At 37.0% G+C, this 25,713-nt stretch overlaps 2 protein-coding genes across 2 annotated transcripts; one reads left to right on the top strand and one right to left on the bottom strand.

Moving 5' to 3' along the window:
• The first annotated feature begins 11 nt into the window (after window positions 1–11).
• Window positions 12–4,310, top strand: LOC138332216 (uncharacterized). Its single transcript, XM_069280219.1, has 5 exons — window positions 12–158; window positions 1,295–1,999; window positions 2,358–2,476; window positions 3,251–3,392; window positions 3,869–4,310. The coding sequence occupies exons 2-5, from the start codon at window positions 1,404–1,406 to the stop codon at window positions 3,984–3,986; spliced, it is 975 nt and encodes a 324-aa protein (XP_069136320.1). The 5' UTR covers window positions 12–158; window positions 1,295–1,403; the 3' UTR covers window positions 3,987–4,310.
• Window positions 4,311–19,755: 15,445 nt separating this feature from the next.
• On the bottom strand, window positions 19,756–24,631 carry LOC138332217 (uncharacterized). Its single transcript, XM_069280220.1, has 2 exons — window positions 22,318–24,631; window positions 19,756–22,139 (listed from the first exon to the last, which is right to left on the bottom strand). Exons 1-2 carry the CDS (start codon window positions 24,589–24,591, stop codon window positions 20,499–20,501), a joined length of 3,915 nt encoding a protein of 1,304 aa, XP_069136321.1. The 5' UTR covers window positions 24,592–24,631; the 3' UTR covers window positions 19,756–20,498.
• Window positions 24,632–25,713: the final 1,082 nt, after the last annotated feature.

Consider the following 25,713-nt stretch of genomic DNA (forward strand, 5'->3'; position numbering starts at 1 on the left):
CGAGATATTGTAGTAACCGCATCCCTTACAAGCGCATCAAAGATCTGGATAGTAAGCACGTTTCTGACACAGATGTCAGACAGGTATAATACCTCTGCACTGAGGCAGTGAAACTTCATTATAAAGGATGGAATACCACCTCTACTCGCTATTTACTGGTAGGCATGAAATATATTTTGTAATTAAAACAATGGGATAATATTCCTGGCATCGATTAACTTATATATTTCGTGTCGGGCAATGCAGAGGATGAAGGCTTATCAAGTTTTGTGCCAAAAATGACCTTATTTGATAGGCCTATTTTACAACAGATCTTTTGGATGGAAATTTGTTTATAGGATTTTTATCTAGCCAGTTGGTATAATGCCATTGTTGTCAATCCATAGCAGACATTTTTAACTCTAAATAACTAAGAAGTTTGCCTGAGTGATGGATAATCCATATTATTTCCATCTATGAACTTGACTTGGTGTATACTGTATCTGGAAAAAATATCTTACTCTAAGCACCTCGTTCATAATGATGAGTAATATGTAGCAGGTTTTAATTGTAGATAGTGATACGTTGGCCTTCTAGCTTCATGCTAGGAGGAATTTCCATTTAGCTCAGTCGGAGTGGCGGACTAGAAAGCCCGGGGTCGCGGTTTGAGCCCAGCTAGCGACACACACTGTACTGTTACATTTGGTGCCATAGACCACTCCAAGTGGAAGTATTGGAAGCTTCCTTGGAGATAGAACCAGGGCTTGTCTGTGTTTCGGGGGCGAACACATTTGAAAGGGGAAGTAGTGTAGCAGAATTGTAAATAGTGATACTAGCTTCATGCTAGGAGGAATTTCCCATAAGCTCAGTCGGTAGAGCGGCAGACCAGTAAGTCCGGAACCCAGCTAGTAGCACACTACTCTCAGCCTGTTACATTACATATATATAAGATAGGTCACTTCTATTTATATACATTGTGCAGAAGAAGCATGCTCTAGCTGTCGGTTGATTACCATATTTTACACTATATACAAACAACACCAACCCACTTTTTTACGGTACACATTGTAAATAGAAATGGAAATTTTAAAAGATGGTTAAGATTTTAAATATCCATGCTAAATTTTACTTTGTGTATTCAGGAATCAACCCTGTAACCTACAAATCTATTGATGAAATGATTGTTTCTATTGCAGTTCAGATTGCTATGAATTTATAGAGTTTTGACAGATGGAGTCCAACCTATACTGATAATGTTTAGATAAAAACGTATATTTTATTCTGAAATCATGTGTATATTTTTCATTTTTCACAGTGACATGGATGCGGTTATGAAGTTTGGTGCTTGTACCCCCTGTACCTGGAAAATCATTACAGATGTTAACACCTATATTCTTAGAATTTGGTTGGGATATTTATAAAGGATGTCACAGGTCCTCATTTATGTCAGGGGAGACCACTCTGTTGAGGAATATTGTTTTTTCTCGCGAGAATTGTCTCCCGTTTTAATCGACTACAAGGAAGTTGGCCTAACACTCGTGTATGATACAATCACAAAACATACTCATCTGTGCCTGATTAAACTTGATCCAAATTCACAACACATGATCAGTAAAAACCAAAGAAAAGAATCTTTCAACAAAAACAACAAATCACAATGTACAAGTACAAAGCCAAAGAAAAATGTTAACAATAATGAGAATTGTGAAAGTTCTGACAATGATGAGGTTTCCTGTGCAATTAATTTGCTGACTTTCTCGGATATAGTTCCTGTAAAAGAAGCCATTTTAGAATTGGATGCCCATCTTGTGTCGTGTATATGCTCAGAGTTAAAAAGATCATGGATATTTAGGAGAAGGTTTTTGAAATTTGTTGCAAGAAACTTTGGATTTAAAGCTTTTGAAGTGCCGAATTCCGTGAATGCCTCTCAAATTTTTGAATTCTTTGATTCTGTTGTGGTTGTGCCTTATGTAGTGAAATTAGTTTTGCTGTACCCAAGACAGAAGATAGATTATGCTTGGTAAGTAATCTGTATCCAAGGCAGAAGATAGCTTATAATGCTTTGTAAGTAAATCTGTACAAATACAGGTATAAGCAATCTGTTCCCAAGACAGATAATTGAACATGTTTTGGTAAATAAATCTTAATCCAAGGCAGCTAGATTATGCTACTAAGAGTTCACATATGTAAATAAAAATGTATTTCTCTCAATGTTGTGGATAAAATTTCATTCCAAATGTGTAACTTACAGACTTAATGTATTTTATTTTTCAAATTAGGGGGAGATAATCTTACAATAAAATTTATCTACAATAGAAATATATTTTATTTTGCACAAGGATAGGTTTTAAATGTATGTGATGTTTATTGTTTTCCAGGAATTATAGGATAGGGGATCAGATAACAAGGAGAGCGATGCTTGATGATGCCATGAACTGGCTGTCAACTCTAGGGGGAGGTTACTCTTCGCTGGGCGACTACTTCCAACATCATGCAAGTATCTGTCTATAGCTACAGTCTCTAAGAAAGTTAAAGATCCAGGTTTTGTTAACGTACTGAAATACAAATTTCCATTAAACTTTTGTGCGATTTTTAAATCAAGTTGCTTTTTGCCAACTTAGACTGAAAATATTTAACTGATCAGTCTCAAATGATCCGTCTTATTTGACTGATCTGTCTTAAATAATCGATCTAAAATATTTAACTGATCCATCTAGAACAACTGAAAACATTAAACTGATCGTCTTAAAGTTAAATGATCGATCTAAAATATTTAACTGATCCGTCTTAAATGATCCGTCAAAAATATTTAACTGATCCGTCTTAAATATTTAACTGATCCGTCTTAAATGATCCATCTAAAATATCTAACTGATCTGTCTTAAATGATCCGTCTAAAATAGTTAACTGATCCGTCTTAAATGATTCGTCTAAAATATTTATCTGATCCGTCATAAATGATTCATCTAAAATATTTAACTGATCCATCTAGAGCAACTGGTTTGCCCATAGTCAGTATTATGTGACCGGATGGGGCATGCTTGTACTGTATTTGATGGCATTTTTCAGTGAGTTAGCATCATAAAAGGAGCAAGTTCCACTAAAACAAAAAGCCACAACACGAATATACTGTGGTCTTCTAAAACATACATGCACTTCACTCAATAAATGTATATTTCTAGAGTCTTATTGTAACTTAGAGGTGGAGAGAACCACTTGGGTATGCTTTAAACATGTGTTTATTGTTTGATCTATGTTGTGTTTTAGGCAGAAGTGGCGGGGCGGATCTCGTTGCAGCAGCTGAAGCTATCAGAACAAATGGGAGATCCCTTAATGAGTGTTCGGTGTAGACTTTTCTATGCTCAAAGCCTAATGCAGAGAGGCTACATCAAACAATGCAAAACAATTATCAGGTAAATAGAATATATTGGGTCATTTCCTCCAAACTATCAGGTAATGGTGTATAGAGAAGTTTTGCCAAATACATATACATTACAATGTAGTAATGATTATGTACAAAATGCTAAATATTTTTTTGCCGATACATCTGTAAAACTGTGTAATAATGTACAAATGCTTTGTTTTTTACAATCTAACAATATTTTTGTACATTTTTTTTACTTCTGTAGTTCTTGTACACCTATCACGGGGATATATGATGTAACAGTGGCTTTGAAGCATGTTATACACAGTATTCATTTTTCCTCGATTGTCTTGTTATATGACATGGTCCTGTGGGTAAGATCAAACTGGTGCAGGCTTCTACAACAGAAATCCAAAAAGAATTGAAAAGTTTGAAAGTGGAATGTTTTGCTGTGTATAAATATTTTGATTAATGTGTGTGTAGCAACAGTACCATATATTTCTGCCCCGTTTCATTTGTTTACAGGGCCCAAAGATACTTCTGCAAGTCTTTGCTCGTCTCTGACGATAAAGTTCTAGCTTTGTACAAGTCCTTGAAATGGAGATTAAGACATCTGAATGACCTTTCCATCACTACCTCCTGACCTCTGGAATGGGACTATGGGACAGATAGTTGTACTGTATAGTCATTTCATTTTGTGGGGAGAACATTTTGCAATCTTCATTTGCGCATTTATGAATTTCTAACTTTCAGCTTTACAGGCCAGTCTTTCTTCATTATTCACAGATATTCAAGCGGAAATTTACTTGTTCGCAGATGTAGCAAGATTAACCCCTGTAAATAAAAACAACTATACAGTCATCTTTTTAATTTATGAAAAGGAAAAAAAACTTCTGTGATAAATCATTTTTCAAGTCTATAATTTGTACTTTTCTTTGTGTTTTGCAATAAATTGTAATACAGTGTAGTGATTTGTTCTTCACTATATTTTGCTTTAGTTGACTAAACATGTTCTGATATCGACGTTATTGCCCCTGAAACCTAGCAATCTTTTGACTTATTACCGGTGATGGTAGCTGCCAAAGAAATTTCCATATGGAGAAGTTGTCTCAGAAAAAATCTCGTGTTTATTTGTATTTTGCCAAATGTTATTGTTTACGTTCGTCTGTCATCCTCGATATTTCAGGAATTATTATCACTGTTGTTTACCCACCGATGGAATATGTCAAATCAAAACTGAAGGCTCTTTGTTTAAGCATTTAGTTTGGTTATTTGTCGAAAAATAATCACTGATCCATTGTAACAAGAAAAACTCTTACACAATGTCTTTGGTCTTTGGCCTCAGGTAATAGTTCCCAGACTCACCTAGGCCCTTACCTGCTACCTTTGGCCAGTGGTTTGCGAAATAGGACTGACATTGAGATTTTTACTGAGACAATTCAGGAACATCCTTGATACTAAGGCATAGTAAAACTGAAGGCAGTTCAGGAACAAAAAATAACCAAACACAGGCACGCAGGGACTCCCTTTGAAGATTTAATGAGAATGATGCCCAACTTCAAAGTCATGCAATGTAAACTGCTATATGATGCTTTTGATGTATATCTGATTTAGGGCCCTAGTTGTACATGGTGCAGTTTAGGAACGAACGGTTAACAAGATGGCTGACAGGCCACTATCTTGGATTTTAATAGTTAATTCTTGTTACCACAATTGCTTAGAAAGTGCTGAAGGGATCTATCTCAAATTTTTTAGATAGGCTCCCCTAGGGCACTAGTTGTGCATATAGTATTTTAGGACCGATCAGTTATAAGATGGACGGTAGCCCGCCATCTTGGATTGTGATAGTTAGTTCTTTTTACCACTATTTCTAAAAAAGCACTGAAGGGATCTGTCTCAAATTTCTTACGTATACTCCCCTATATAAGGCCCTAGTTGTGCATATTGCATTTTGGGACCAATTGGTTGAGTTTAAACTAATCTATTGCAAACAAATTTTACAATGGGATCAGGCACAAGTTATTACAACTTGTTAAAGCCCTCTCCCAAAATTGGTTTGCATTATGGCCGCCATCTTGGATTTTGTTAGTTGAAGATTGTTACCCCTATTTCTCAGAAAGTACTGAATGATCTGTCTCAAGTTTCATGTGCATGTTTCCCTAGGGCCCTAGATGTGCACATTGCATTTTGGGACCGATCAGTGACCAAGATGGTCAACAGGCCGCCATCTTATATTTTGATAGTTGAAGTTTGTTACCGCTTTTTCTCAGAAAGCACTGAAGCGTTCTGTCTCAAATTTTATATGAGGTATGTTTGGAAAGCAGAGAAAAGATCCTCTTCACCTTGTCAGACATAGATCATTCTTTGGTGGGCACCAAGATCTCTTCAGGATCTCTTGTTTTATCTAAGGCTCTATTAAAAATATAATTTGCCGATAGAAGGAAGCATAAAAACATAACAGCATATAAGGTAACAGGAATTTTTAATATTTCAAAATCTTCCAAGACGGCTATGCTTCAATTGAATGAAACATAAAAAAATGCATAAAAAGCTAGACTCAATTCTTTTATTCCTCAAAAATGAGATTCGCAAAGTTAGATTAGAAACAAGATTAACAAGAAATTGTCAAAAATTATAACAAGATATTGAAGAATTTACCAACTTTAATCACAGTAGATATTTCCTGTACGAGTTACCTCCCTTTGGGAAACTTTGTAAATGTGGGAAAATAATTTAAATTATTTTTGTTTTTAGGTCATCTGACTCCAAGGGTTAGGATGACCTATAGTCATCGTGATTTGTCCGTCGTCGTCCGCCGTGCGCCGTCCACCGTGCGCCATCCGTCGTGCGTAAACTTTTTCCTTTAAAACGCTACTCCTCCTTAACCGCTAAGCGGATGTCATCCATATTTGGTGTGAAACATTATTGGGGAAGGACAATCATATTTTATATAAATGAGCTTGGTCCGACCCCTAGGGGCTGAGGATGGGGCCCCAAAAGGGCAAATCTTCTTAATTTTAGCTTTAAAAACCTTCTCCTCCTTCATCCTTAGATGGATTTTATCCATATTTGGTGTGAAACATCATTTGGGATGGACAATCATATTTTATATAAATGAGCCTGGTCCGACCACTAGGGGCTGAGAGTGGGGCCCCAAAAAGGCAAATTTTCTTAATTTTAGCTTTTAAATCCTACTCCTCCTTCATCCTTGGATGGATTTCATCCATATTTGGTGTGAAACATCATTGGGGACGGACCATCATATTTTATATAAATGAGCGTGGTCCAACTCCTAGGGGCTGAGGGGTGGGGCCCCAAAAGGGCAAATTTTCTTAATTTTAGCTTTAAAATCCTACTCCTCCTTCATCCTTGGATGGATTTCATCTATATTTAGTGTAAAGCATTATTGTGGAAGGATAATCATATTTGATGTAAATGAGCGTGGTCCAACCCCTAAAGGCTGAGGGGTGGGGCCCTAAATGGGCAAATTTTCTTAATTTTAGCTTTAAAATCCTACTCCTCCTTCATCCTTGGATGGATTTCATCCATATTTGATGTGAAAAATCATTGGGGACGGAAAATCATATTTTAAATAAATGAGCATGGTCCGACCCCTAGGGGCTGAGAGGTGGGGCCCCAAATGGGGAAATTTTCTTAATTTTAGCTTTAAAATCCTTCTCCTCCTTCATCCTTGGATGGATTTCATCCATATTTGGTGTGAAACATCATTGGGGAAGGACAATCATATTATAAATGAGCCTGGTCCGACCCCAAGGGGCTAAGGGGTGGGGCCCCAAATGGGGAAATTTTCTTAATTTTAGCTTTAAAATCCTACTTCTCCTTCATCCTTGGATGAATTTTATCCATATTTGGTGTGAAACATCATTTGGGAAACACAATTATATTTTATATAAATGAGCTTGGTCCAACCCCTAGGGGCTGAGGATGGGGCCCCAAAAGGGCAAATCTTCTTAATTTTAGCTTTAAAAACCTTCTCCTCCTTCATCCTTAGATGGATTTTATCCATATTTGGTGTGAAACATCATTTGGGATGGACAATCATATTTTATATAAATGAGCCTGGTCCGACCCCTAGGGGCTGAGGGGTGGGGCCCCAAAAAGGCAAATTTTCTTAATTTTAGCTTTTAAATCCTACTCCTCCTTCATCCTTGGATGGATTTCATCCATATTTGGTGTGAAACATCATTGGGGACGGACCATCATATTTTATATAAATGAGCGTGGTCCAACCCCTAGGGGCTGAGGGGTGGGGCCACAAATGGGGAAATTTTCTTAATTTTAGCTTTAAAATCCTACTTCTCCTTCATCCTTGGATGAATTTTATCCATATTTGGTGTGAAACATCATTGGGGAAACACAATTATATTTTATATAAATGAGTCTGGTCTGAACACTAAGAACGAACTGAGGGATGGGGCCCCAAAAGGGCAAATTTTCTTAATTTTAGCTGGCCCACTTCCTGTTTTAAGGTTTCAGTCTCCGATCTCAATGAAAATTGGTCTATAGGGGTTTTAATTGATGCCGAACAACATGCACACATTTTCGTAAAGATTTTGATATTCCAAGATGGCCGCTGGCCCACTTCCTGTTTTAAGGTTTCAGTCTCCGATCTCAATGAAAATTGGTGTATAGGGGTTTTAATTGATGCCGAATAACATGCAAACATTTTCGTAAAGATTTTGGTATTCCAAGATGGCTGTTGGCCCACTTCCTATTTTAAGGTTTCAGTCTCCGATCTCAATGAAAATTGGTCTGTATGGGTTTTAATTGATGCCAAACAACATGCAAACATTTTCATAAAGATTTTGGTATTCCAAGATGGCCGCTGGCCCACTTCCTGTTTTAAGGTTTCAGTCTCCGATTTCAATGAAAATTGGTCTATAGTGGTTTTAATTGATTCAGAAGGGGGAACTTTAGGTAAGGACAATCATATTTTATAAAGGACCGAGGTAAGACCCATGGGGATAGTATGACTGAGGTCCAAAATGGGAGCTTTGCTGAAATTTGGCTTTAAAATCTGACTCCTCCTTATATTAATCCTTGAATGGGTTTCGACCATATTTGGATGAAGGGCTACCAAGTTTGTTCAACAAATGACATTTACCTTTTTCAGAAACTTACATATTCAACTAAGGAGTTCCTTGTATTGTTTATATTAATCGTTAACCAATACTTTATACTGTGACTTTGTTGTTTTGTGCCATGAGTCAGATGACCGTTAAGGCCCATGGGCCTCTTGTTATATATACAAATGAGCTGTTCCATAACCATACAAGACATTTTTTGTATAAGATGAATCACACGTCAGGTAGGGAGGTTGAGTAAATATATATTCGGTAGGGTAATGTAGGCATAGACAATTCTGTGACAGTCCAAAAAAACAAGGGATATTTATTTATTTATTTTTATCCCCCGCTTTCTCCGAAACGAGGAACATTAATTTGGGTTTGTCTGTCTGTCTGTAACACTTCGTTTCTGTGCAATAACTGTAACAAATGTAAACCAATTTTCTTCAAACTTGGTGACAAGGTTAAATGTCTTTAGGGCTCGGCCAAGTTCGAACGCGACTGTATATGGACCTTATTTAGCGGAGTTATGGCCCTTTGAATTACTAAAAACGTCATTTTCCGTCATTTTAGTGCAATAACTGTAACAACTGTAAACCAATTTTCCTTAAAATTAGCAAAAAGGTTAAATGCCTTAAGGACTATGCCAAGTTCGATTGCGACTTCCAACAGACCTTATTTAGCGGAGTTATGGCCCATTGCTTAAATTTAAAAAAAAAGTCATTTTCTGCCATTTCCCTACAATAACTAATACATATTAACCATTTTTCTTCAAACTTGATAACAAGGTCAAATGCCTTAAGGACTTGGCCAAGTTCGATTGCCACTTTTGGCCGACATTATGTAGTGGAGTTATGGCCCTTTATGTACTTTAAACATCATTTTCTGCCATTCCCTGTGCAATAATTGTAACAAATGTACACTAATTTTCTTATAAGTTAGTATTAGTTAGTATCAAAGTTGAATGCCTTAAGAGCTCAGCCAAGCTTAATAGTCACTTTCAGCAGACATTATTTAACACAGACTATGCCCCCTTCATTTACCTAAAAATCATTTTCTTTCCTCAATCTCCTTTACTCCATACTACATGTTTTATCATAAAATAACTAATAAAACATCTTACTTCCGATTAAGACTTCAGTTTATTTTTTCATGTTTCAACCAAGTTTAAACCTAACCTCAATAATGTTTACCTACAATATGTCCTGAAAGCGGGGGATGGAAATTCCACGAATTTGCTTGTTTATTATTATTATTGATATTTTTATTCATTTATTTATTTATTTTATTATTGTAAGGCACAGTGTTAGTGTTTCTGGCCCAAACAATTTAGAACTTTTATTATACATGTATACATTAAAGTGCGAAATTGCCTCCCTTAATATCCCCGCCATCAAAACACCTCCCCACTTATAATTAGTGCCCTATGCTCGGTTATAACAAGGACGTTAAGCCTCATCAATCAGTCAATCAGTAGGGAGGTTGGGATGATTATCTTATTGATAATTCCACATGTATCGACATTTAAAATGACCGTAATAGTTCAGAAGTGACAATATACTGAGCAATGATGAGTACCCACGGGAACCCTGACAGTCTTTAATTACTTATCAACACACGTGCTGCAGCAATTATACATCTGACAGGACAGAACAAATGAACATTAGGTTCTTTATTCATTTCTTGAAAAAAAAATCTTTATTTCTTTGCAAATGACAAAAATTGGTGAATCATCAGTTTAAACAAAGTTGAATACCGACATATCATTAAAATACGTTATTGGTGTTGATATTATTTAAATTGTACATTACAAATTTAGAAAATGAAAAGGATGGACTACTGATAACCAATAATTTACCTATTATATCGTTGATAAACATTGTAGTTATTGCTGACCAAGGATGGAACTCATTCCCTCAATGTTTTGCTAATTTTCAATAATACTTGTTTGATGTTTTCGATGTACACGTTCTGTTCTTAATTACAGTTTTGAAGAGGGGATTTTCCTCCAGCAGAGCAGTATGAAAAATAAATTTTTACTTTAAAAAAATATATACCTTAAATGTTAAAAAGAAGCGGAGTCATACACATGAAGAATTTCTGTGATTAGTGGATACTGCTGTTATATCTATAGGACCCCTGACAGTAGTTTGTCTTGTATAATTAGATTATTATCCAGTGATTAGTGGATACAGCTGTATATCCATAGGACCCCTGACAGTAGTTTGTCTTGTTTAATTAGATTATTATCCAGTGATTAGTGGACACAGCTGTATATCCATGGGACCCCTGACAGTAGTTTGTCTTGTATAATTAGATTATTATCCAGTGATTAGTGGATACTGCTGTATATCCATGGGACCCCTGACAGTAGTTTGTCTTGTATAATTAGATTATTATCCAGTGATTAGTGGATACAGCTGTTATATCCATGGGACCCCTGACAGTAGTTTGTCTTGTTTAATTAGATTATTATCCAGTGATTAGTGGATACTGCTGTTATATCCATGGGACCCCTGACAGTAGTGTGTCTTGTATAATTAGATTATTATCCAGTGATTAGTGGATACTGCTGTATATCCATGGGGCCTCTGACAGTAGTTTGTCTTGTATAATTAGATTATTATCCAGTGATTAGTGGATACTGCTGTATATCCATGGGACCCCTGACAGTAGGTTGTCTTGTATAATTAGATTATTATCCAGTGATCAGTGGATACAGCTGTATATCCATAGGACCCCTGGCAGTAGTTTGTCTTGTATAATTAATTAGATTATTATCCAGTGATTAGTGGATAGTTTCTGCTGATTATATCCATACTGCTGTATATCCATAGGACCCCTGGCAGTAGTTTGTCTTGTATAATTAGATTATTATCCAGTGATTAGTGGATACTGCTGTATATCCATAGGACCCCTGGCAGTAGTTTGTCTTGTATAATTAGATTATTATCCAGTGATTAGTGGATACTGCTGTATATCCATAGGACCCCTGACAGTAGTTTGTCTTGTATAATTAGATTATTATCCAGTGATTAGTGGATACTGCTGTATATCCATAGGACCCCTGACAGTAGTTTGTCTTGTATAATTAGATTATTATCCAGTGATTAGTGGATACTGCTGTATATCCATAGGACCCCTGACAGTAGTTTGTCTTGTATAATTAGATTATTATCCAGTGATTAGTGGATACTGCTGTATATCCATAGGACCCCTGACAGTAGTTTGTCTTGTATAATTAGATTATTATCCAGTGATTAGTGGATACTGCTGTATATCCATAGGACCCCTGACAGTAGTTTGTCTTGTATAATTAGATTATTATCCAGTGATTAGTGGATACTGCTGTATATCCATAGGACCCCTGACAGTAGTTTGTCTTGTATAATTAGATTATTATCCAGTGATCAGTGGATACTGCTGTATATCCATAGGACCCCTGACAGTAGTTTGTCTTGTATAATTAGATTATTATCCAGTGATCAGTGGATACTGCTGTATATCCATAGGACCCCTGACAGTAGTTTGTCTTGTATAATTAGATTATTATCCAGTGATTAGTGGATACTGCTGTATATCCATAGGACCCCTGACAGTAGTTTGTCTTGTATAATTAGATTATTATCCAGTGATTAGTGGATACTGCTGTATATCCATAGGACCCCTGACAGTAGTTTGTCTTGTATAATTAGATTATTATCCAGTGATTAGTGGATACTGCTGTATATCTATGGGACCCCTGACAGTAGTTTGTCTTGTATAATTAGATTATTATCCAGTGATTAGTGGATACTGCTGTATATCCATGAGACCCCTGACAGTAGTTTGTCTTGTATAATTAGATTATTATCCAGTGATTAGTGGATACTGCTGTATATCCATGGGACCCCTGACAGTAGTTTGTCTTGTATAATTAGATTATTATCCAGTGATTAGTGGATACTGCTGTATATCCATAGGACCCCTGACAGTAGTTTGTCTTGTATAATTAGATTATTATCCAGTGATTAGTGGATACTGCTGTATATCCATAGGACCCCTGACAGTAGTTTGTCTTGTATAATTAGATTATTATCCAGTGATTAGTGGATACTGCTGTTATATCCATAGGACCCCTGACAGTAGTTTGTCTTGTATAATTAGATTATTATCCAGTGATTAGTGGATACTGCTGTATATCCATGGGACCCCTGACAGTAGTTTGTCTTGTATAATTAGATTATTATCCAGTGATTAGTGGATACTGCTGTATATCCATGAGGACCCCTGACAGTAGTTTGTCTTATATAATTAGATTATTATCCAGTGATTAGTGGATACTGCTGTATATCCATAGGACCCCTGACAGTAGTTTGTCTTGTATAATTAGATTATTATCCAGTGATTAGTGGATACTGCTGTATATCCATAGGACCCCTGACAGTAGTTTGTCTTGTATAATTAGATTATTATCCAGTGATTAGTGGATACTGCTGTATATCCATAGGACCCCTGACAGTAGTTTGTCTTGTATAATTAGATTATTATCCAGTGATTAGTGGATACTGCTGTATATCCATAGGACCCCTGACAGTAGTTTGTCTTGTATAATTAGATTATTATCCAGTGATTAGTGGATACTGCTGTATATCCATAGGACCCCTGACAGTAGTTTGTCTTGTATAATTAGATTATTATCCAGTGATTAGTGGATACTGCTGTATATCCATAGGACCCCTGACAGTAGTTTGTCTTGTATAATTAGATTATTATCCAGTGATTAGTGGATACTGCTGTATATCCATGGGACCCCTGACAGTAGTTTGTCTTGTATAATTAGATTATTATCCAGTGATTAGTGGATACTGCTGTATGTCCATAGGACCCATGACAGTAGTTTGTCTGGTTGACACTTGTAACAGCTGTGGAAAACATTAAATAAACATTATGTAAGTTGACAAGTCAGTATGATTTATTGTACAAGGCAGCACAAATAAGTCCGCTAAATCTGCCAATAGTTTTTTTTTTTTGCCTAATATATATTATGCAAACCAACCTAACAACATATCAAAGACTTCCTCCTAAAAGCATAACAAAACACTACCTGGTTTTGATATTACCTAAAACATAGCTTATAACAAAACACTATCTGGTTTGATATTAACTAAAACATAGCTCACAACAAAACACTATCTGGTTTGATATTAACTAAAACATAGCTCATAACAAAACACTACCTGCTTTGATATTAACTAAAATACAGCTCATAACAAAACACTACCTGCTTTGATATTAACCAAAATACAGCTCATAACAAAACACTATCTGGTTTGATATTACCTAAAACATAGCTAATAACAAAACACTATCTGGTTTGATATTAACTAAAACATAGCTCACAACAAAACACTATCTGGTTTGATATTAACTAAAACATAGCTCATAACAAAACACTACCTGCTTTGATATTAACTAAAATACAGCATAGCTAATAACAAAACACTATCTGGTTTGATATTAACTAAAACATAGCTCATAACAAAACACTATCTGGTTTGATATTAACTAAAACATAGCTCATAACAAAACACTATCTGGTTTGATATTAACTAAAACATAGCTCATAACAAAACACTACCTGGTTTGATATTAATTAAAACAGCTCATAACAAAACACTATCTGGTTTGATATTAACTAAAACATAGCTCATAACAAAACACTATCTGGTTTGATATTAACTAAAACATAGCTCACAACAAAACACTATCTGGTTTGATATTAACTAAAACATAGCTCACAACAAAAAAACATAGCTCACAACAAAACACTATCTGGTTTGATATTAACTAAAACATAGCTCACAACAAAACACTATCTGGTTTGATATTAACTAAAACATAGCTCACAACAAAACACTATCTGGTTTGATATTAACTAAAACATAGCTCAAACAAAACACTATCTGGTTTGATATTAACTAAAACATAGCTCATAACAAAACACTATCTGGTTTGATATTAACTAAAACATAGCTCATAACAAAACACTATCTGGTTTGATATTAACTAAAACATAGCTCATAACAAAACACTATCTGGTTTGATATTAACTAAAACATAGCTCATAACAAAACACTATCTGGTTTGATATTAACTAAAACATAGCTCATAACAAAACACTATCTGGTTTGATATTAACTAAAATACAGCTCATAACAAAACACTATCTGGTTTGATATTACCTAAAACATAGCTAATAACAAAACACTATCTGGTTTGATATTAACTAAAACATAGCTCACAACAAAACACTATCTGGTTTGATATTAACTAAAACATAGCTCATAACAAAACACTACCTGCTTTGATATTAACTAAAATACAGCTCATAACAAAACACTATCTGGTTTGATATTAACTAAAACATAGCTCATAACAAAACACTACCTGTTTGTTTCATAACAAAACACTATTATATTTAAAACAGCTCATAACAAAACACTATCTGGTTTGATATTAACTAAAACATAGCTCATAACAAAACACTATCTGGTTTGATATTAACTAAAACATAGCTCATAACAAAACACTATCTGGTTTGATATTACCTAAAACATAGCTCATAACAAAGCACTATCTGGTTAGATATTAACTAAAACATAGCTCATAACAAAACACTATCTGGTTTGATATTAACTAAAACATAACTCATAACAAAACACTATCTGGTTTGATATTAACTAAAACATAGCTCATAACAAAACACTATCTGGTTTGATATTAACTAAAACATAGCTCATAACAAAACACTATCTGGTTTGATATTAACTAAAACATAGCTCATAACAAAACACTATCTGGTTTGATATTAACTAAAACATAGCTCATAACAAAACACTACCTGCTTTGATATTAACTAAAATACAGCTCATAACAAAACACTATCTGGTTTGATATTAACTAAAACATAGCTCATAACAAAACACTATCTGGTTTGATATTAACTAAAACATAGCCCATAACAAAACACTATCTGGTTTGATATTAACTAAAACATAGCCCATAACAAAACACTATCTGGTTTGATATTAACTAAAACAGCTCATAACAAAACACTATCTGGTTTGATATTAACTAAAACATAGCTCATAACAAAACACTATCTGGTTTGATATTAACTAAAACATAGCTCATAACAAAACACTACCTGCTTTGATATTAACTAAAATACAGCTCATAACAAAACACTATCTGGTTTGATATTATCTAAAACAGCTCATAACAAAACACTATCTGGTTTGATATAAAACCTTAGCTTCCTCCTAACAGCATTACACAACACTATCTGAGTTGATATTAACTAAAACAAAACGCTATCTGGTTTGATATAAAACCATAACTTACTAGTACTACTAACAGCATGCTTCTACGGAAGCGTATTAGGCTTATTAATAAATGTTTTATTTGGCGGCCGCCATATCATTATAATAATATGGCGGCCGCCACTTGATTTATCTGACAGTCGCCACTTACGTATCTGGCGGCGCCACTTAATTTATCTGATGGCCGCCAAATAAAACATTTTCGCTATCATAAAAATATTTTCATACGTGAGCCTAATACACTTCTGTATGCTTCAGTGAGATGAGATAGGGTTTCACTATTACAAGGAAGCAACACGAATATATCGCAGCCTCCCAAAACATTACAAGGAAGCAACACGCCTTAAATATATAAACACGGATATACCGCAGCCTCCCAAAACATACGTGGGAGGCCGTCCTTAAATGGCTGTTTATAGGCCGTTAAACACGGATATACCACAGACTCCCAAAACATACGTGGGAGGCCGTCCTTAAATGACTGTTAATAGGCCGTTAAAACAGGATATACCGCAGCCTCCCAAAACATACGTGGGAGGCCGTCCTTAAATGGCTGTTTATAGGACGTTAAACACGGATATACCCAGACTCCCAAAACATACGTGGGAGGCCGTCCTTAAATGGCTGTTAATAGGCCGTTAAACACGGATAATACCACAGACTCCCAAAACATACGTGGGAGGCCGTCCTTAAATGGCTGTTTAATAGGACGTTAAACACGGATAAAGAACAGACTCCCAAAACATACGTGGGAGGCCGTCCTTAAATGGCTGTTATAGGACGTTAAACACGGATAATACCGCAGACTCCCAAAACATACGTGGGAGGCCGTCCTTAAATGGCTGTTTATAGGCCGTTAAACACGGATATACCACAGACTCCCAAAACATACGTGGGAGGCCGTCCTTAAATGGCTGTTTATAGGCCGTTAAACACGGATATACCGCAGACTCCCAAAACATACGTGGGAGGCCGTCCTTAAATGACTGTTAATAGGACGTTAAACACGGATATACCGCAGACTCCCAAAACATACGTGGGAGGCCGTCCTTAAATGACTGTTTATAGGACGTTAAACACGGATATACCACAGACTCCCAAAACATACTGGGAGGCCGTCCTTAAATGACTGTTAATAGGACGTTAAACACGGATATAGAACAGACTCCCAAAACATACGTGGGAGGCCGTCCTTAAATGGCTGTTAATAGGCCGTTAAACACGGATATAGACAGACTCCCAAAACATACGTGGGGAGGCCGTCCTTAAATGACTGTTTATAGGACGTTAAACACGGATATAGAACAGACTCCCAAAACATACGTGGGAGGCCGTCCTTAAATGGCTGTTAATAGGCCGTTAAACACGGATATACCGCAGCCTCCCAAAACATACGTGGGAGGCCGTCCTTAAATGGCTGTTTATAGGCCGTTAAACACGGATATACCACAGACTCCCAAAACATACGTGGGAGACCGTTCTTAAATGGTTGTTAATAGGCCGTTAAACAGGAATATACCGCAGCCTCCCAAAACATACGTGGGAGGCCGTCCTTAAATGGCTGTTAATAGGCCGTTAAACACGGATATACCGCAGACTCCCAAAACATACGTGGGAGGCCGTCCTTAAATGGCTGTTTATAGGCCGTTAAACACAGATATACCGCAGACTCCCAAAACATACGTGGGAGGCCGTCCTTAAATGGCTGTTAATAGGCCGTTAAACACGGTTATACCGCAGCCTCCCAAAACATACGTGGGAGGCCGTCCTTAAATGACTGTTAATAGGACGTTAAACACGGATATACCACAGACTCCCAAAACATACGTGGGAGGCCGTCCTTAAATGACTGTTAATAGGCCGTTAAACACGGATATACCACAGACTCCCAAAACATACTGGAGCCGTCCTTAAAAATCGTGGGAGGCCGTCCTTAAATGACTGTTAATAGCCGTTAAACACGGATAAAACAGACTCCCAAAACATACGTGGGAGGCCGTCCTTAAATGACTGTTTATAGGCCGTTAAAACACGGATATACCACAGACTCCCAAAACATACGTGGGAGGCCGTCCTTAAATGCTGTTATAGGCGTTAAACACGGATATACCACAGACTCCCAAAACATACGTGGGAGGCCGTCCTTAAATGGCTGTTATAGGCGTTAAACACGGATATACCGCAGCCTCCCAAAACATACGTGGGAGGCCGTCCTTAAATGGCTGTTAATAGGCCGTTAAACACGGTTATACCGCAGACTCCCAAAACATACGTGGGAGGCCGTCCTTAAATGGCTGTTAATAGGCCGTTAAACACGGTTATACCGCAGACTCCCAAAACATACGTGGGAGGCCGTCCTTAAATGGCTGTTATAGGCGGACGTTAAACACGGATATAACAGACTCCCAAAACATACGTGGGAGGCCGTCCTTAAATGGCTGTTATAGGACGTTAAACACGGATAAAAACAGACTCCCAAAACATACGTGGGAGGCCGTCCTTAAATTATAGGCGTTAAACACGGATATAGCAGACTCCCAAAACATACGTGGGAGGCCGTCCTTAAATGCTGTTATAGGACGTTAAGGACACGGTAAAACAGACTCCCAAAACATACGTGGGAGGCCGTCCTTAAATGGCTGTTATAGGATAAACACGGATAAAACAGACTCCCAAAACATACGTGGGAGGCCGTCCTTAAATGACTGTTAATAGGACGTTAAACACGGATATACCACAGACTCCCAAAACATATACGTGGGAGGCCGTCCTTAAATGACTGTTTATAGGACGTTAAACACGGATATAAACAGACTCCCAAAACATACGTGGGAGGCCGTCCTTAAATGACTGTTATAGGCCGTTAAACACGGATATACCACAGACTCCCAAAACATACGTGGGAGGCCGTCCTTAAATGACTGTTAATAGCGTTAAACACGGATAATACCACAGACTCCCAAAACATACGTGGGAGGCCGTCCTTAAATGACTGTTAATAGGCCGTTAAACAGGAATATACCGCAGCCTCCCAAAACATACGTGGGAGGTCGTCCTTAAATGGCTGTTTATAGGCCGTTAAACACAGATATACCGCAGCCTCCCAAAACATACGTGGGAGGCCGTCCTTAAATGACTGTTTATAGGACGTTAAACACGGATATACACAGACTCCCAAAACATACGTGGGAGGCCGTCCTTAAATGGCTGTTAATAGGCCGTTAAAACACGGTTATACCGCAGACTCCCAAAACATACGTGGGAGGCCGTCCTTAAATGGCTGTTAATAGGCCGTTAAACACGGTTATACCGCAGACTCCCAAAACATACGTGGCATACCTTAAATGAGTGTTAAAAGGACTTTAAACACGGTTATACCGCAGACTCCCAAAACATACGTGGCATACCTTAAATGAGTGTTAAAAGGACTTTAAATCTAATAAACCAAATCATCCCCAAGTTAGTATGTGTCAGGTCATTATCACTATGTAGCTAGAACACTGATGACATCAAAATTTCATTTCATCTTCTAATGTTCTGTAAGTCATTGGTAACCCTTGAAAGAGAAGACTATCGTATTGAGTACACCTGATTATATTGCTTATAATATTGATTAATTTAGGTATATTAGAAATATCTTTTTTTTCTGTGTTTAGCCATCCTCGATACTCCAGCGGTTACTATCACTGACGTTATTTATATCAACAACGTCAGTGATAGTAACCCCTGTAGTATAGAGGATGAGGTTTAACTGACATAAGACACACTTCATTGAATATTTCTAATCTTTCATATTTGCTTTATATTATTTCTTCCACAAAGTTTGCATGTTACAAAAATAATGATTTGTAAAATTAATATATTAACGAATTTCCTCGACATAATCTGGGTAGGAACAACGGGGAAGCAAAAATAACACTTTTGCTTTATATTTAATCACTTTATTAACCTAGCGCTGCATTGTCTCATTTAAGCGCACAATAGTTAACTTACCTGTGCATTACAAATTTTGAAGTAATCGGTGACAACATGTACGTAGGACTGTTGATAGGAGGCGTAACAATGCAATGGTTTAATCGATTGTAGGCTTGGCTGTTGACGCAGCGTTTACCGCCTCCGTCATTATCTACGACTCATCAGTGCGGGCCTTCCCGTGGGAGACCCTAGTCATTAACCTGTGACCTCATGGGACTCGTAGATATCCAATATATATACAAATTCATCCATTGGGCGAAAACTACATCAAACAAATGGTAAAATTAATATTATGCGTCGACACGTAACATATTTTCGTTTGTTTTACCACATTTGTTTCATTTCTCAGCTATACTTCAGCTTACATAAACACCCTGTATACAAGATTTAGAAAAAAAAACACCCTTATCTCATTCTCTTCTTGCATCAGAATTTTCACATCATAACAAAATATGTCGGAATACGGATTCTAGATAATAAATACTAATGCAAATTATAAATATATTACATAATCATTTATCTTATATAATAAGTATTAGCATTTATGTTATTTCAGATTATTTCAACTTCGAGTGTTAGCAGAAAAATGTATGTTGTAGTTTTTCGCATGAGTTTTACACAAAATATAACATCTAATTTCGAATGTATATATTATATAATTTATCTATTTGTAAAAAAATGAAAGCAAGTAAAATACGAATACTGCAAAAATCGCAATGAAATAAACCTTTAACCTGACCCTGTAGAAGATGCGGTCGACGCACTAAGAGCGACGTTGCTGCTCTGCGTTGCTGGCTGAGAGGAAGTGCTCCTACTAAATCTGCGACTGGCGTTTTCATATCCCTCCTTTAACAAGACGTATACTCTTTTATTGACTATAAATGCAACGAAAATGAATACCCCCTGACAGCCATTGAGAACAGTTGTTAAATAGGAAACGGCAGACAAAGGGAAAAACGCCTCTATCACGGTAAGCAACCATGTTACACCGGTTATAATGAACAATTTGACATATATTGTAAACTGGCGATGGTTTTCTTGGTTGCTATCCACGCGGGGTGTAGTGCGTATTTTGTAAGCTGTGATGGAAAAGAAAGCTAAATTTGATAGACAAATTGTGATAATGGGAAGTAAAAATGTCACTATGAAGGAAATCTTACTTGATATAAAACATTTATCAACTCCGTAACCGGTTGTCTCCCCTCTATGGAAGCCAAGAGTGAAAACGGTATTCACAAAGACAATGACGACTGGAAGTCCAAAGGAATATATTATATAGTTCTTTAAGGTTTTGGTTTTGTTATGTAAGGCATGATATCTTCCTATACCACTAAACACGCGGAACATATGGAACGAACAGATGCTCATACAGCCAAACACTGACAGCCACAGAACATGTAAAACGATACCAACAACAACACAGAACTCGGAGTTAACCGGCGACATTAAACCGAACTGGAAGGAGAGTTGTGTGAAGAAGAGAGCGACCACCAGACACATGTTGTTAATACCAGGTATTGACTGTAGGGTCGGGTTTATCAAATAAACTATAAACGTAAGGAGAAGACATATCATGGACACTATGTTACAGACGAAAGTTAGTATAGAAAGGGCCAGGTCCACATATTCAGTCGGTGGATCCGAGATAGCCTCAACGTCCTCAACACAGACGCGGACTCTTCCGTGAGACGATCTCTGGAACTTGTCAAACGGAAGAGTCTTCCCGATACTGTGAATTCTTAGTTCCATTTGTAATGTGTTTATATCATATTCGTCACTTTCCAGCTCAATTTGTCGACACAGCAGAATTTTTGACATATAGACGGACCGGAAGGTTTGTAGTGGGATGAAACTGTGGTTGGAGAACTTCTGTAGGTAACATGTTTCTTTATATGTGGTTTGTTGTATGATAGATGGTGTTATCATGGCGGTAAAACTGGTTCTGGCCTTTAGGCCGATAACTCTCTCACTCTCCACAGATATATTCCACATACCAGAAAAACTATCAAGCAACGAATTTTCCGTCAGGAGACGTGGTACGTACCCTTTGATGTGAACCGTCATGTGAAGCAACATTTTTACATTTTCTGTATTTATATACGATGACGTCGTTTCACACGGGAAATTAGACAGGAGATGAAAAGTGTCCAAAATGAAATCTGTAGTGCCAAATATCTGAGATATATGAAGTTCAATTCCAGTTCTTATTGTTGTAAGAAAAACTAGCGCATTAGTCCCGTTTCCATGGAGAATACCTGCTAACTCTAAGGATATTGTGTACCTCAAATTGTTGGTTATGGAGAGAAGTGGAATACATTGTGTTTCATTAAGAACTTTTCCAGGAAAGCAGCTGGTATTTCGACATTCGTCCTGAAAGTAAAGATTCATAAGTTAAAGTATATAAAATCGTGCGTGTTAAAATAATACGGACAATTGATATTTGATTTAAGAAATCTATGGTCTTAATAGATACCTGAGCTTCATGATGTGCGCTGGTAAATAATATCTGTTTATTAGCATGAATCTTACAAAAATGCATTTCATTTACCTTCTGATAATCGTAAACTTGAGTTTTGCGGCATCGTTCACCGTCCGGCATATCCGACAGGCCTTCATCGTATTCTGCCACGGAAAATATGGAGCGGAAAGTTATCTGGAACGGAGCAACAGGGCGAGTCGTTTTACCAGGCGAAAAGTCGGATTTTGAGGGTATTTCACCTGCCTTAATGTCTGGGATTTCAGCTGAATTGCAAACTTCACAAAAAATATTTTTGTATTTCGGATAACTGAATATCCGCGGGAAAAAATGGCATGCTCTTTCATAGTTTACATTGTAGTATTGCCATTTTCCAGTTACGTTGCAAGTCGAAATGACGTCAATGACCTCGTGTTCCGGATTACATAGATAGCAATAAAAGTTCTTATAACCTTTATACGGCAGTAACGTGTTTCCGGCGGCTTCTTCACACGCCCAAGCAACATCCGGGTCATATTGAGGCCAATTTCCGGTTACATTGCACTTTTGGACTATTCGCCTTGAATATTTCTTGCATTTCGCACGAGGATATTGGATGTTAAATTTGTCATCACCTCTGTTCATCTTAAACATTATGGTACAATTAAGATATTTGGATAGATCAATTAAATCTTTGAAAGATGCAATATGGCTGTAGTCTAAATCAGAATAGCACAGAATATCGATGTCAGCTAAAAAGTAATCGTCTTTAGTTGCTCTTCTTTCAATTTTATCGGTTGGAAATATCTGGTTGACATTTTTGTTACACAAATAGCAGTCAAAACTTTTGTAATTCGTATTTCGAAATTTTTCGACCAATGGTAGAAATGAGCTTACGCTTGTTTGGTTTGCCGAAATGCATCGGTTCCGAATCACTGGATGTCCCGCATCATTCCAACAACCGTCTGTCAGGAATAATGTCTTAGTTGTCCTCCTTCTCCTTAAAGATTTGGATTTCGCAGCATACATATCAATACATGATGCCGGGTATGTCAAAGAGACATCAAGGCAACATGGCGTTTGATGTCTGAATAAACAGCTTGATGGTTTACATGAACATTTCCTGACGACGGCCAAAGAGTATCGCAATGGGACAAGTGTTTTGTCACAGAACTGGTCGAAAGGTCGGACTGCAAACACTTTGTACGCTAAGTAAGTCACATTTAGGTTGATGTTTACTTTACGTACAATAACACTGCCGTTACTTACGTCATTGGGCTTCACTTCAGATCGACCATTATGAACCATGTCGCTATGGTGACGGGTGGTCATCGCATGATCACTGTTAGCTTTAGTGTAAAGATGACGTAAATGTTGATGTCGAATTCTACCTGTCTTGATCATGTAGGAGAAAATGTGACGGCGTGGTCTGCCTATTGAGGATATGTCTTCTTTGATACTGGTGGTAACATCGTAGAACGTCTCGTTGTCATTGGTGATCCTGTTACACAGATAGCAGAATATGTTTTTGAATGGACGAGTATTTTGTGACGTAGAATGGTACCTACACGCGCGTTCTAACCCCGCGTCATAAGGGTACCACATACCAGTTGCATTACATTGGTCGATGACGTCATCAGACATATGTTTTGGTGGATTGCACATGTAACAAAACACATTTTTATAGTGGTGAAATTCCATGAAGTAGGTTGATTCACATGCCATCTTTATCGACTGATCGAACGTTTTCCAAGATTTGGTAACATTACATGTACGAATCATTATATCTTTCCGTCCTATTTTAAGCTTGCATGGACGAGCCGGATTCTGCATCGGAGTGTATCTCATACGACACTCTCTATTTCGAGCTAGTTGAATGATGTCCTGGTATGTCGATAAGAAATTGAAGTCAGCAAATTTGAGGCAGTCAATATCAAGTATCCAGTTGGTTGTGTTATATTCACCATTGCACGAAGCGCAATATTTGTTTTTATAACTAACCGGGTAACTCGTCGACGCAACTGGTGGACGAGTAAGAAGTTCTTTCACCGAGTACGTTTTCTCACAGAGTTGTCTCTCCTTTTTTCCTGTTTCTTCTGGACAAGATGTAACTATTTCATAAGACGGACTTTTCGGCTCCATGTTCTTTGAAAAATACGTTGCATTCAAAATGGTGGTGTTGATACACGTCAACGGCGGCAGGGCGAAGTATACATCCGGGCAACAGTCACCACGTGACATACAGACGTCATCACAATAACAACTAGGACATATCCCTGTTTTGTTATAGGATATGTCAGGCACCAATATAGACCTAGCAATCAGCGGGAATTTCGAAATATCACATATATAGTCATATCCACACATCAGCAGAAACTGGTGAATGAGGTTGCTGATGGTGCTTATACGCCGTTCTGTATCTGACTCTGGTTTATTTGCTTGTGTTGATATTCTATATGACGTTAATATGATAATTGTGGTGACTATGTGTTTGTATGAAACCATGTTCACCTGAAAATAGAAACGAGAGACTTAATAAGTACATCATGCAATAATTATATATTATTCAAACTATCTTTAAATCAGTATTTTCATTGGCCTAAAATGTCACGAATTTATAACGTCGCTTCTCATTGATTGAAACAACGGCGTTATGATTCTATCGAAAAATCGAAAAGAGTTCGCCGATTAATTTTAAAATGATTATCTATAGTTGATTGAATTATAAGGATTAATTATCTTTTTGAGGTTATGGAGATATAAAGGGGAAAATTAGTGTACTTCCATTATAAACCGCGAAAGACTTTGGTGTTTTAATGTAGCGCTTTGTACCATACATGGTCTACTGATTACACGGAATGTAGGTTGTACAGAACGATATATAATCACTCAATCATAAAGGCTCATCTTGTAAAACGTATACATGTATGTATGTACTTTAGAAAACACAAAACGGAAAAAATATGTAATTGCAATGTCACTTATGGAGAATTAAGCATAGGAGAGCACGTAAATAAGACTGGAGTTGGTTACTTCCAACACGCGTAAAGGTATTGTAAAAATTAACCTTCACATTGTAAAATAATGTAACGCGTAAAGGTATTGTAAAATAAACCTTCACATTGTAAAATAATTTAAACGCCTAAGGTATTGTAAAATAAACCTACACATTGTAAAATAATGTAACGCGTAAGGTATCGTAAAATAAACCTTCACATTGTAAAATAATGTAACACGTCAGGTATTGTAAAATAAACCTTTACATTTAGAAATGTACTTACCAAAAAAACCTGCTCCAGAGTATCAATAAAGATGTCACCGATGACCGAGTACCATTTTAAATCCAACTTCTTTGCTGTTCAGTCCTGTAATTGCTCGTACACATCGGAACACTTATAGCCGACACGTTTTATGAGCTACAATACGTATTATAACAGTTTGTTTTTGTTTAGTATGTCGCTATTGTCCTGTTACCTGGCTTGTGACTTG

This window comes from Argopecten irradians, chromosome 9, assembly GCF_041381155.1.
Source record: "Argopecten irradians isolate NY chromosome 9, Ai_NY, whole genome shotgun sequence".
NCBI lineage: Eukaryota > Metazoa > Mollusca > Bivalvia > Pectinida > Pectinidae > Argopecten > Argopecten irradians.